Source organism: Tenrec ecaudatus, chromosome 2, assembly GCF_050624435.1.
Source record: "Tenrec ecaudatus isolate mTenEca1 chromosome 2, mTenEca1.hap1, whole genome shotgun sequence".
NCBI lineage: Eukaryota > Metazoa > Chordata > Mammalia > Afrosoricida > Tenrecidae > Tenrec > Tenrec ecaudatus.
This window is the reverse complement of record NC_134531.1, coordinates 145,654,301-145,666,600: the sequence shown is the minus strand read 5'-3', so window position 1 is coordinate 145,666,600 and position 12,300 is coordinate 145,654,301. Positions and strand designations below refer to the sequence as shown.

At 46.9% G+C, this 12,300-nt stretch overlaps 1 protein-coding gene, 1 non-coding gene and 1 pseudogene across 3 annotated transcripts in view; 2 read left to right on the top strand and 1 right to left on the bottom strand.

Moving 5' to 3' along the window:
- DNAJC18 (DnaJ heat shock protein family (Hsp40) member C18) overlaps positions 1–12,300 on the top strand; it is a 35,986-nt gene that overhangs the window by 20,952 nt on the left and 2,734 nt on the right. The window contains exons 4-7 of one of the 2 annotated variants that reach the window (XM_075541637.1): positions 3,626–3,811; positions 7,020–7,129; positions 8,184–8,293; positions 10,148–10,320. In XM_075541637.1, coding sequence (XP_075397752.1) covers positions 3,626–3,811; positions 7,020–7,129; positions 8,184–8,293; positions 10,148–10,320 — 579 coding nt within the window. The remainder of the gene's footprint in view (positions 1–3,625; positions 3,812–7,019; positions 7,130–8,183; positions 8,294–10,147; positions 10,321–12,300) is intronic. The other variant, XM_075541638.1, reaches the window with a different exon arrangement.
- On the top strand, positions 3,884–6,421 carry LOC142441026 (mitochondrial import receptor subunit TOM22 homolog; annotated as a pseudogene).
- LOC142442045 (U7 small nuclear RNA) lies at positions 8,838–8,900 on the bottom strand. Its single transcript, XR_012783306.1, has one exon. It is a non-coding gene; the product is annotated as a U7 small nuclear RNA (small nuclear RNA).

Below are 12,300 nucleotides of genomic sequence, written 5' to 3'. Positions count from 1 at the left end.
CCCTCGTTATATCTCCAACTTACCCCTACCTGCATGGTATTGCCACTCCCATTATTGTTCCTGTCCTGGATTCCATGTGTCGAGAGCTCTTATCTGTACCAGTGTGCGATAGTGTGATCCATTATATTGATGACATTATGCTGATTGGACCCACTAAGGAAGAAGTATCAAAGACTCTAGATTCATTGGTACAATATCCACATACAAGAGGTTGGGAAATTAACCCAACGAAGATTCAGGTACCCTCCAGTCATTTCTATGGAATGGGCTCCTAAAGACACAATTACGGCACCAACTAGGTGGCAACAACTTGCGGGGCTGGGGGAATCTTCTCCAGGAAGCTGTATACGCGCTAAACCAGCGGCCAATATATGGTGCTGTGTCTCCAATAGCAAGAATTCATGGGTCCAGGAACCAAAGTGTAGAAGCTGGAGTGGCACCACTCACTATTACTCCTAGTGATCCACTTGCAGCATTTTTGCTTCCTGTCCCAGCAACCCTGTGTTCCTCAGGCCTGGAGGTCCTGAAGGAAGGAACTCTCCCACCTGGAAACGCAGTACGGATTCCACTGAACTGGCAACTGAGAATGCCCCCTGGCCACTTTGGGCTTCTCATGCCTTTGGATCAACAGGTCAGGAAGGGTATCACTGTACTAAGTGGTGTGACTGATCCTGATTCCCAAGGAGAAATTGGACTGGTGTTACATAATGGAGGTAAAGAAGAATATGTCTGGAATCCAGGAGATCCCATAGGCCGACTCTTAGTGTTACCATGCCCTGTTATTGAAGTAAATGGTAAGTTGCAGCAACCCAATCCTAACAGGATTTATGATGACCCAGACCCCTCAGGAATGAAGGTCTGGGTCACCCCGCCAGGCCAAAAACCACAGCCAGCTGAGGTGCTTGCTGAGGGCAAAGGTAATACAGAATGGATAGCAGTAGAAGGCAGTTCTACCTATCAATTACGACCACGTGATCAATTGCAAAAGCGAGGCTTGTAATGGTCAGTGTATTTTCTTTTTATGTGATTTTGCACATCTTTCCTTTGTTCAAGTATGATATATCAGATACAGTTTGACGCAGTGTGTGTTCATTTACATGTATGAGAGATGATTGATGATAAGTATAAGTGTGATTTTATCAATGTCTGGAAATTATATAAGTATATATGGCTAAAGAACTGTGTACAGGTGCCAGGTTGGCAAGGGGTGGATTGCGATAGTTTATTGTGCCAGCCTGGCCGATAAACACATGTGGGATTAATTGAAGGGCGGAGAGATAAATGGCTCAGTGAGCATCGCCTTTCTTATATCTCGCTCTTTAATCATTGGACCAGCATGCGGCTGCCTTGCTTGTTTTGTGCCTCAGTTTAAAGGGGTACACTACCTGTGGGATGCCTAGCCTGTGGAGTGTGTCGCTGTAAGTTGAGGCCCCTTTAAGCCCACACGATTGGAATATTCATCTCTGGAGCTGGGACTGACAGTTGGTGACAGTTGGTGACCTGCCTTGCTGTTTGCTGCCTGGATATATATAGCCCAGCTCTCTCTACATTACAGGAGGAACTGGTGGCCCACAAGACTTAAAGGACTGCTAGTGTCTCACTGCTTTATAATTTTTAATTTAACTGTTCATTTATTGTATTATCTATCTGTATATAATTTAACGGTTCATTTCTTGTGTTATATATCTATATTATATATAGATATATAATTACTAGCAATCTGGTTTTGTCTCTCCAGAGAAGCCTGTCTAACACACAGTGTATATGCTCTGGTCTAGCGGGATTTGTAAGGTAGAATTGCAGTTATGAGTAGAGAAATGTTGTATGTTTTGTCAGTGCTTTACTGCACCCTGGTTGGTTCATCCCTTCCTTGTGACCCTTCTGTGAGGGGGATGTCCAATTGTCTATAGATGGACCATGGGTCTCCACTCTGCGCCCCCTCTTTCACATCAGTATGATTGTTTAGGGTCTTCTGATGCATGATACCTGATCCTGTTGACACCTCATGATCGATCATACAGGTGTGCATTTACCATGTGGGTTTGTTGCTTCCCAACTAGATGGCTTCTTATTTATCTTCAAGCCTTTAAGACCCAGACGCTATATGTTTTAATAGCTGGTCACCATCAGCTTTCTTCATCACATTTCCTTATTCTGCTTAACTTTTTCATTCCCATAAAAATTTAACACAGTTTCTTAACTTGAAGAATCATAAAAAAAAATACTCAAAAGGGGGAAAAAAGCTCTTTCTAAGTGTTGACTAATGAGAGGTGAGACTTATTTCTTCAGGAGATCTACTGATTATTTGTTTACATGAAATTGGACAGAGTTTGCATATTTGTGCATGGGAAGGAGAAGTAATGGTCAGTATCTATTATTCTTTCAGTCTTTGATCTCTCATTGAAGGAAAGTAGCTAAAGTAGACTGAGAAAGGACTTTACTTTTAGCCCACCAGGAGAGTTCCCTTTTATCGGTTAAATTTGTGCTGGTTATTTTCTTCCAGAGATTGGTTCTTGCTGCCAGTTCGGGTAACACTATGAAGTATGAACGATTTGCAAACCATAACCATTACTCTCAGTGGAAACAGCATCAAAACTAACATCAGGAAACACTGTTTTATTCTGATGTGTGCTCTTGACCTTTTTACTGCTGTTTGCCGAACACTTTCTGGAAAAGAACTTCATTCCCATCTCACTGGCATGTTACCTCCTACCATACATCTGTCGGCGTTGATCCCGTGGCTCTATGTGATGCTCATTTATACCTTCGATCCATAAGTACGAAACAGCGTTATTAGAGCTGCAAGAACTTGCCAAATGAAAGAAAAGCATTTATTACAGTTACTCATTTGAAATAAACTGTGGTGGTCACTTAAACAAACTCTGGCTGGCTTTGGTGGTCCGGCATAATTTCACATTGCAGGGGGATGGAAATGGTAATCTGGCTTTTAAAGGAGCCTATCCGCTGCTATAAGCTAAACGCCCTTGATTCCAACTGATCAAAGGCTCTGTTGTAGGATAGCTTGTTCTTTAAGAATGTGGGTGCTTGTTCATTGTGTCTGCTTTGGGGATATTTTAAGAGTGCAAGCAGACTCTGATGGGCAATTCCAGAGAAGAAGCGGATGGAAGTACAAATACTCACAGATGGTAGAGATAGCAGGTTTAAAGAAAGGAGGCAAAGGGCGCCTCCACTGGCTGGAGGCAATTCCTCACTGTCATGCGTCAGTGGGCAGTGTGGCCAGGCTGAGCTAATCACAGATACGTGCCCCAAAGTGCCTGCTGTCAGGTGGTCTTATTTTGATGTCCTGAAGAATACGTTTTTGATGAAGGGTGAGATCGGCAATAGGGCCCTAACTTCCAGGACAACTGGACCAATCCAAGGGCTGTTGACAATGAGTGAGCTCTCACTCCGTTGGATTGACTCTAGTGCTGCTTCTGGCTTATCACACCAGAAGATGGAAAAGGTCAAGGGCAAGCATGTGGGTGAACTTTCTAGGGCCAAGCACTTCCCCTTGGGCCCCTGTGGAGCTATCGAGTAGCAATGAACTCTGGGCCCCTTATCGCTCGTGATCACTGCTGGCTACAAGAAAACGTGCGTGCTCACATGCTCTTGGCTTTTGTTGCAGCAATAGGCAATGCCTTTGCAGTCCTGAGCAATCCTGACAAGAGGCTCCGCTACGACGAGTATGGAGACGAGCAGGTGACCTTCACGGCGCCTCGAGGCAGACCTTATCATGATTACAGGGACTTTGAGGCTGACATCACTCCAGAAGAACTGTTCAATGTCTTCTTTGGAGGACACTTTCCCACAGGCTAGTATCCTCAACTTCTTGTTAAAATAAATAAATGCACACATGCATGCGGCAACATAGCTGAACAGAGCATCAGTGGTGTGGTAGAAACAGCAGACTTGGAACCAGGATCTGGGTTTCCAGTTGTGCATGGTTTTGACTAAATTGCATAGTCACTCTAACCCTCTGTTTTCTCACCTCAATGTGGGGCTGATAAAATGCCCACCTCACAAGGCTTCTGTAAAGTTGAAATATTTTTCAGTACTTTATACACAAACAGCAAAATGCCTGTCCTTATTATTGTAGTAAAATTGCCACATAAAAGTAAAAGTTAACAGGCATCAAAGAACAAAAACCGGACTCCTCTCTTCCGCTTCCGGTGTTCACTACAGCCATGGCCGCCGCCGCCGCTGCAGCTGGCCCTGGGGCGCCAGCGTCCCCGGACGAGTTGCTCCCGAAAGGCGACGCGGAGAAGACCCAGGAGGAGCTAGAGGAGGACGATGACGAGGAGCCAGATGAGACCCTGTGGGAGAGACTCTGGGGTCTGACGGAGATGTTCCCGGAGAAAGTCTGGTCCGCGGCCGGAGCCACTTTGGACCTCTCCTTTTTTGTGGCTCAAAAGATGTACAGGTTTTCCAGGGCAGCCTTATGGATTGGGACCACTTCCTTTATGATTCTGGTTCTCCCTGTAGTCTTCGAGACGGAGAAGTTGCAAATGGAGCAACAGCAGCAGCTCCAGCAGCGGCAGATACTCCTAGGGCCAGCACAGGACTGTCGGGAGGAATGCCAGGGCCTCTACCGTCACTGCCTGGGAAGATGTAGAGCTTTAGCCTGTATTGAGCTTAGTGGGAGAAGTTTGAATTTCAATTGTTAGAACTGCTGATTTGGGGAGTTTTTTGTTTTGTTTTCTTTTTGGTCAAACTTTGGCACATTGATCTGTGTGTAGCAGGTGGGAGTCTGCCCTACAGATACACCTGTGCCTGCCACTCCGCCAGGATCGCTCTTCTGTCTGCACGCAGACCCGAGTGCAGCAGTGCAGACGGTTACCCCCACCCACCCCTCGCTAAATGGCCCCCAAGTTGTCCTGAACAACTACCCTCTCTCTTCTGAGACCCTGGGAGGAATGTCCCCAACTGTGGGAGGCTCGGTTGGTTCAGAGTGGAGAGGTGGGGGAGGGACACACGATGTGCAACAGCACAGTGCATTACAGTGACATGGCTCAACCCCCCCACTGTGTGCCCATTTATTGGGAAGAGCTGGTTCCTCTGCCTTTTAGCCGATAACCCTGTAATGTGTGTATAAAAAATGGCAGCAATCACTTTTTGTATTTAAATATTAAAAATGATTCCAAATGAAAAAAAAAAAGAACAAAAACCATTGCGAATGAGGGGAGTGCGGAGTGGAGACCCAAAACCCATCTGTAGGCAGCTGGACATCCCCTTACGGAAGGGTCACAGGGAGGAGATGAGCCAGCCAGGGTGCACTGTAGCAACAATGAAACATACAACTCTCCTCTACTTCTTAAATGCTTCTCCCCCCCACACACACACACTATCATGATCCCAATTCTACCTTACAAATCCAGCAAGACCAGAGGATGTACAGTGGTACAGATGGGAACTGGAAACACAGGGAATCCAGGATGGATGATTGGGAGAATGGAGGGGAGGGTAGAAAAGGGGAACCGATTACAAGGATCTACATATAACCTCCTCCTTGGGGGTTGGACAAAAGAGAAAAGTGGGTGAAGGGAGACATCGGACAGTATAAGATATGACAAAATAATAATTTATAAATTATCAAGGGTTCATGATGGAGGGGGAAAACTATAAATATATACCCATGTACATATATTTATATGGCACCATATTGAGGAAGTGGATGGACTTTGGGCCTCTGCTCACGCTCTCCCTCAACGTAAGAACACTTTGTTCTAACAACCTAGCATTCTGTGATGCTCAACCTCCTGGCACGATTGCTGAAGAAAAATGGGTGTATAAGCAAATGTGGTGAAAAAAGCTGATGGTGCCCAGCTATCAAAAGATATAGTGTGTGGGGGCCTAAAGGTTTGAAGTTAAACAAGCAGCCATCTGGTGGAAAAGCAACAAATCCACATGGAAGAAGTCCACCAGCCTATGCGATCAAGGGGTGTCGATGGAATCAGTAACAGGCACCAGAAGTCCCAAAACAAACCAAAAAACATATTGTTGAGAACAAGGGGGTCTGAGGAGAGACCCAAAATCCATCTGTAGACAGTAGGACATCCCCTACAGAAGGGTTACGGGGAAGAGATGAGTCAACCAGAGTTCTTTGAGACTTCCTCACCCTCTGCTATCATGCCCCCAGTCCTGCCTTTCAGTTCTAGCTAGAGGGAGCATGTACCCTGGTACAGATAAGAGCTCATGGCACACGGAAGGAATCCAGCTCAGATAAACCCCTCAGGGACAAAAATGAGAGTAGTGACACTAGGAGGGTAGGGGGAAGGTAGAGGGATAAGGGGAGGAAGAGGGAACTGATCACAATGATCAACACACAACCCACCCACCCCCTGCCCCAGGGAGATGAACAACAGAAATATGGGCGAAGGGAGGCAGTGGCCGGTGTAAGATATGAAAACAATAATCATTTATAATTTATGAAAGGGTTATGAGGGTGGGAGGTGGGGGAAGGGAGGGGAAAAGAGCTGATACCAAGGCTCAAAGTAAATGTTTAGAAAATTATGACAACAACGTATGTACAAATATGCTTGATATAATTGAAGTATGAAATGTTTTAATAACTGTAAGAGACCCTAATAAAATGATTTTTAAAAAGTAAAAGTTCGAAAGCATCCCTAGAGAGTTGAAGGTTGAGATAATTAAAGGTCTAGGAAGTAGGTTGAATGTTGTGACTTGCCATTAAAGATCCAGTGACACAATTGGAATGCGGTGGACAAGGAAGCAGGCATGAGCGTGTCAGGCAGGACATGTCCGTGGTCCAACTGCTCTCCTCTTAGCAGCCTCAGAGGGGCGCTTCTCTCTCCCACTGGTTACAAGAGTGGATTAAGGGAAAAGGCAGGAGCGTCTAGGTCACTCGGCTTATCTATCTACTGTCTCAATTCTTCCTACTACGTAAAATGGGACAACACCTCAAAGAACCTATTTGGGGAAAAGACTTCAAAAAAGGCAGGAAAGATATGTTTTCCAAAAGCCATAGTAAATATTTCTTTTTCTCTCTTTCTTTGAACCAGGAAATATCCATATGTTTTCAAATGTGTCCGATGATGCTCACTATTACCGCCGGCGTCACAGACATGAGAGGATGCAGACGAGGAAAGAAGAGGAAGAAGATAAACCTCAGGTACCAGAGAGTGCTGCCCACAAACAGATGCACTGAGCTGACCTTTATGCTGCCCGATCAGGGGTTAGAAGGACAATGTGAACTATATGGCAAAAATACACGTTAGGAGAGTAGACACAACGGGAAGCAGAACTCAGATAGGCCAGAATAGTGTGTCTCTGTCTTTCCCACCACCTCCTTCTGCCGCGGCTCTTCCAGGATCTGTGGAGCTGTCTTGACCTTGACTATTCAAATAGTCCAAACTAAAGGTTAGGGGTCAAGGGCCTCATGCTGCTCAAGGCTATGGGGAGTGTCAGGCACCCAGGCACCTGTGCTCTCCAGAGGGCCAGATTGTGTCTCCAGCCTTCCAGCATCTCTGTGCATCTTCTGCGTTCTCTCTAAGCAATCGCATGATAGAATAAGTGACTTATTCTATTGCTCTTTGCAACTGGCCAGTCCACGTGCCTGAGAGGCACGCTGCTTTTTACAAGGGCCTGCCCAGCAGAGCAGGCCGATGAATCGCAATCCCAAATTCCTAGTAGTGGGAATGTGTTCCCCGAGTGCAGTCAGTGTTGTGGCCAAGGCACTGGAGTTGTCTGATATTAACGTGGCTCCCAGAATCCCACCTGCGGGTCACAGTCCAGGCAGACTTCCCTGAGGTGAGCCACCTGCTTGGTTGGAACTTCGGAAAGGGAGCTGGAGGATGATGACTGGGGCGCTAGCCAGGTGGCAGGTGGGTCTCCTTCGGCCTCTCATTAGGTACAACAGACTTGTTTGATACATCTCGGCAAAAGTGCAGTCTTTCCAGAGGCACACTGGACTTTGTAGTGGCTATGCATCGGGCTGCGGTCCTCGAGGTCAGCAGTTCGAAACCGCCAGTGCTCTGAGGAAGAAGGAACGTTACAGTCTTGGAAACCTACAGGGGCCACCATGAGTGGGCATCGGCTCTGTGGCAGTGAGTGAGTGAGTCTGAGCAGTGCATTGCTCGCTCATTCTTCTTTGGGAAGACTCTCCAGTCTTCCATTATGCTCTAGATTGAAGCATGACAGTTACACAGCACTTTCCTTTTTTCCAGACGACGTATTCTGCGTTTATCCAGTTACTTCCTGTCCTTGTGATTGTGATTATATCCGTCATCACTCAGCTGCTGGCTGCTAATCCCCCATACAGTCTATTTTACAAATCGTAAGTCAAATATTTATAAATCTTTCTGAATGACAGACTGGAGGGTGAACGACTTGAAGGATGAGTTGAGGCATTACCCACATTTCCTTTCACCTCTCACTGTAGAAAAGAAACACTGATTTCAGGCTTCAAGGAGCAGCTGGGCAATAATAGTGCTGTCAGGAGACTGCGTGTTTTGTTCTACAGCGACATCAGCTGGTCAGCTTCAGAACAGCACTAGCTGATTTCTAAAGGGCCCAAAGAAAGCCTGAGCTTCCAGTGAGATGCAGCCACACCATTCTGGAATGGTGTTGAACAAGGCCCTGTTGAGTTTGTGATAGGATCGCTAGACCCCTGTGGGTTTGGGAACATAGTAAATGACTATTTTCATCTTTTTGAATTGTAAGAAATAGGACATGTATTCAAGATAAGGCTACATATCAAACTTTAGTATTTCTTTTGCTGAAAATAATAGACATTCATTGCAATGCTGGTTCTTTCATGCAAATTATAAGCTCTGGTGGAAACGTTGTTTTGGGTTTAGGTTTGGGTTTTTTGATGGGATGGGGGTCTTCCAGAGAAAACCAGAAAACCTGCTAGACAAACTCTAAAAGAGCTACAAACTTTTCTGATGGGAAAGTTTTTATATCTTCAATGAATTATTTCAGTTGATTCAGTTCTCAAAGTTTGGCCCCTGCATCATCCACGTCAACAGGCAACTTGTTAAAAATATGACTTCTTGGACCCCATTTCCCATCTAATTGGATCAGAGATTCTAGGGGAGGAGATAAGCAATCTGAGTTTCAGCAAGCCCTCCCCTTCAGATAAGTGCAGGGCACACTCAATTTGAAGATCACAGGATTGATTTTTTTCATGATTCATAATGAATAATGAGTTGCTACTCATAACTGTAGTTGAGTGGACAAAACCTTTCAACCTGTGTACTCCACAGCGTGAAACATAGCAGGTTGTGATCGATGTAAGAGGAAGATGGTCACTCTAGGTCAGTCATGCCACCAGGTCACCCAAGCTTGATTCTCTCAATTTCCTGCCCTCCCCTGTTTCTCTATATAGGACAGCTACCTCCTTGTTTGTCAGGCCAGCAGGCAGGCAGCACCTGCTCTGCTCACATGTTCTCAGAGTGAGGCGGGAGCAGGCACAGCCTGAGCTCTTAGACATTTGGCAGGATTCCTAAGCAGAGAGGCCAGAAAAGATACCATTGGTATCCAAGGTAGGATTTGTCCAGTTTGAACAAAATCTGTCTGGGTTTTGCAAACCTGTCATATCATTTTAGCCTGAATTTGAGATCCCTTCTATATCTCCATATGGTTAGAATTTCCTTAACCCAGACCTCTAACTGACTGCAAGCTCCAGTTACCCTCACAGAGAGACTACATCAGCATTCATATCTTGTGTCCAAGTTTTTTGTAGTTCTCCCTTAGCAACTATGGGGGAAAAAAACACTTTAGCATGCCTTTAAAATTGTGCTAGGTTGGTGCCAGCCATCTGGTTATTTGTAAGTAGTTCACTGTCATGTTAATCATAGCATTAACCAGTCGCCTGTGCCAGGTACCATGGTAGGTTCTACACAGAATACACAAATTGTTTTTGAACATTCGATGTCTTTAACCACACAAAGTACGTAAGAGAGGAGCACTTACTTATAAATAAGCTATATATAGCCAGGTTGGAGTCACAGTATGGAATACTAGTACCCTTAGGTATCAATAATGACTGCAGTGTTCTTACCACTTTACTCAGACATTGTCGACGTTGGCTATGCTCGCAGACAGGCTCGGCATCTGCCCCGTGGAGAGAGGGGACTGTGGGATGTGTGAGGTCGTGCTGATATAACACGCTCTGTCCTTGTCTCAGGACCTTGGGCTACACCATTTCTAAGGAAACCCAGAACCTGCAGGTGCCTTACTTTGTGGATAAAAACTTTGACAAGGCCTACCGAGGAGCAGCCCTGAGGGACCTGGAGAAGACGATAGAGAAGGATTACATCGATTACATCCAAACAAGCTGTTGGAAGGAGAAGCAACAAAGTAAGAGGCTCTAGCAAGCCTCCCCAATTCCTAGCCTGAGGCACCCCAGTGATCCTCCACGCTCCCTGTTTGTCACACGTGTTTGTGTGAACAGAAAGCAAAGCTTCCTTTGGGATTCTACCCAAAGAAGTGTATTGGGAAGTGTATTGACAGGATGCACGTAGCCAGGACTTGGAAATGTTAGGAACTGAGGCGGTGCTGGCCGCTTCCAAGGAGCCCTGGTGGCGTGGGGAGTTAGGAGCAGGGCTGCCAACGGCTAGCTCTGTTATTCAAACTCCCCAGCCACTCGGGGCGAGAAGAGGCTTTGTGCTCCCATAAAGCATGGCAGTCTTGGAGACCCACGGGGCACTTCTGTGAGTCTGAGTGAGGAGTCCACCTGTCTGTCTCTTCCCTCACTGGGCCTGCGTCTCTCGCCGCTCCTGTGCCCTCCTCTCATCCCTCTGCCGCAGTCTGCCCTTACTTCGGCAGGCTTTCTTCCTTCGGAACCTTGTTTGGCCAGAGTCTGGGGGCTACTAAGAGCCCTGTTGGGCACGTGTTGGACTGCCGACCACAAGGTCAGCCGTTCAAACCGACCAGCTGGTCAGTGGAAGAGAGAAGAGGTTATCTGCCCCCATAAAGGCTTACAGCCTCAGAAGTCTGTCTCGGGTCCCCGGGAGATGAGTTGGAATCCACTAGATGGCAGTGAGGACTGGGGATGATCTCCCCTTAGTCACCAGCTCCTGGTTTCAAGGAAGCTGCCTTTTCGTTAAACAAAGGACCTGGGAGGTCAGACAGCTGCCTGCCCCATAGGTACACCAGGTTTTGCAGGTTCTAAAACTTAGAAACACGTCTTGAAGCCAGAGAAAAGCCTTAGGTAGTGAAGAACCTGAAAAATGTTGAATTGGCAAATGTTACGTTATATATATTTCTATGACCAAAAGTAGTGTAAGGCACAGTTTCAGCTCAGACTAACGCCATAGGCTTCACTGCTTCCTGTAAGAAGAGGATGACCACACACACACCCCACACCCCACATCTTCCGTTGTGGCAATCAGATGCTGGAAGTGTGCGCAGGGCGCACAGTAAGAACTGCCTCTCGGGTGGATTCTGGCCTCTGTGCCCGTTCCCAAGAAGCCTGGGGTCGAGGCTTTGGCCCTCTCCGAGTGTGAGTAAAAATCATGTGCGTCGGGCTGAGGCCCCGGCTTCCGAAGTCCGAAGGGGCTGCTCGCTGCCACAGCCCTCGGAAGCCTGCTCGTCTCTGGCATGGCGACGCGGCGGCCGTCACGGTGCCATTTGAGAGGGCGCAGCATCTGTCCTCCAGATCCGGCGGCCACACGGCCAACACCGTTAAATTTAGCCCTGGGGGTTGTAAAAATAAACCTGCTGGAGAACAAAGTTCACTCTTGGCAAAGTACCGAATGGAAACTGCTTTTAGCAAAGTTAGACATTGTCTCTTCTTTTTTAATCTTTTGTTGAATTTTTACCCCTCAGATTTTCCTTCAACTGCCTTAGTCTGGTGGATTTTGATGAGTAGCCCACTGTGAGCACTAGCAGCCTCCACAGCTGCGTCTGGGTCCCAGTCCCGACGCCCGGGAGGCACTGCCAGGCCACAGGGTAGTAGAGTGTGCAGAAGCTTAGGCTTTAGGAAGAGGCTAGAATGAATCAGCTCCTCGAGTGTTTATGTAACTTGTACGAAACAGGATGGATTTGACTCTCAGCACCGTGTCTGGATCCTAGGGAGTCAGGCCTCACTCTGCGTTTCACTGCACTACCAGCCCTGCTTCATTGGCTGGGTCAGCAGGACAGGGGGGTCTGATGGAATCTTCTGGTGCTTGTGCGGGCTCTGGAAGAGGCTTGGAGACTTGCTTCTCTGGGCAATCTGCCTGAGGCACTTTACCTTGAAAGCTCAGTGCTTTGCCCATCTGTTAGTGGGATGGAGGCAGCGGGCAGAGGCTACATTGTGCAAGCGTTTTGAAAAGAAAAGGTGGAATCGGTAAGCCT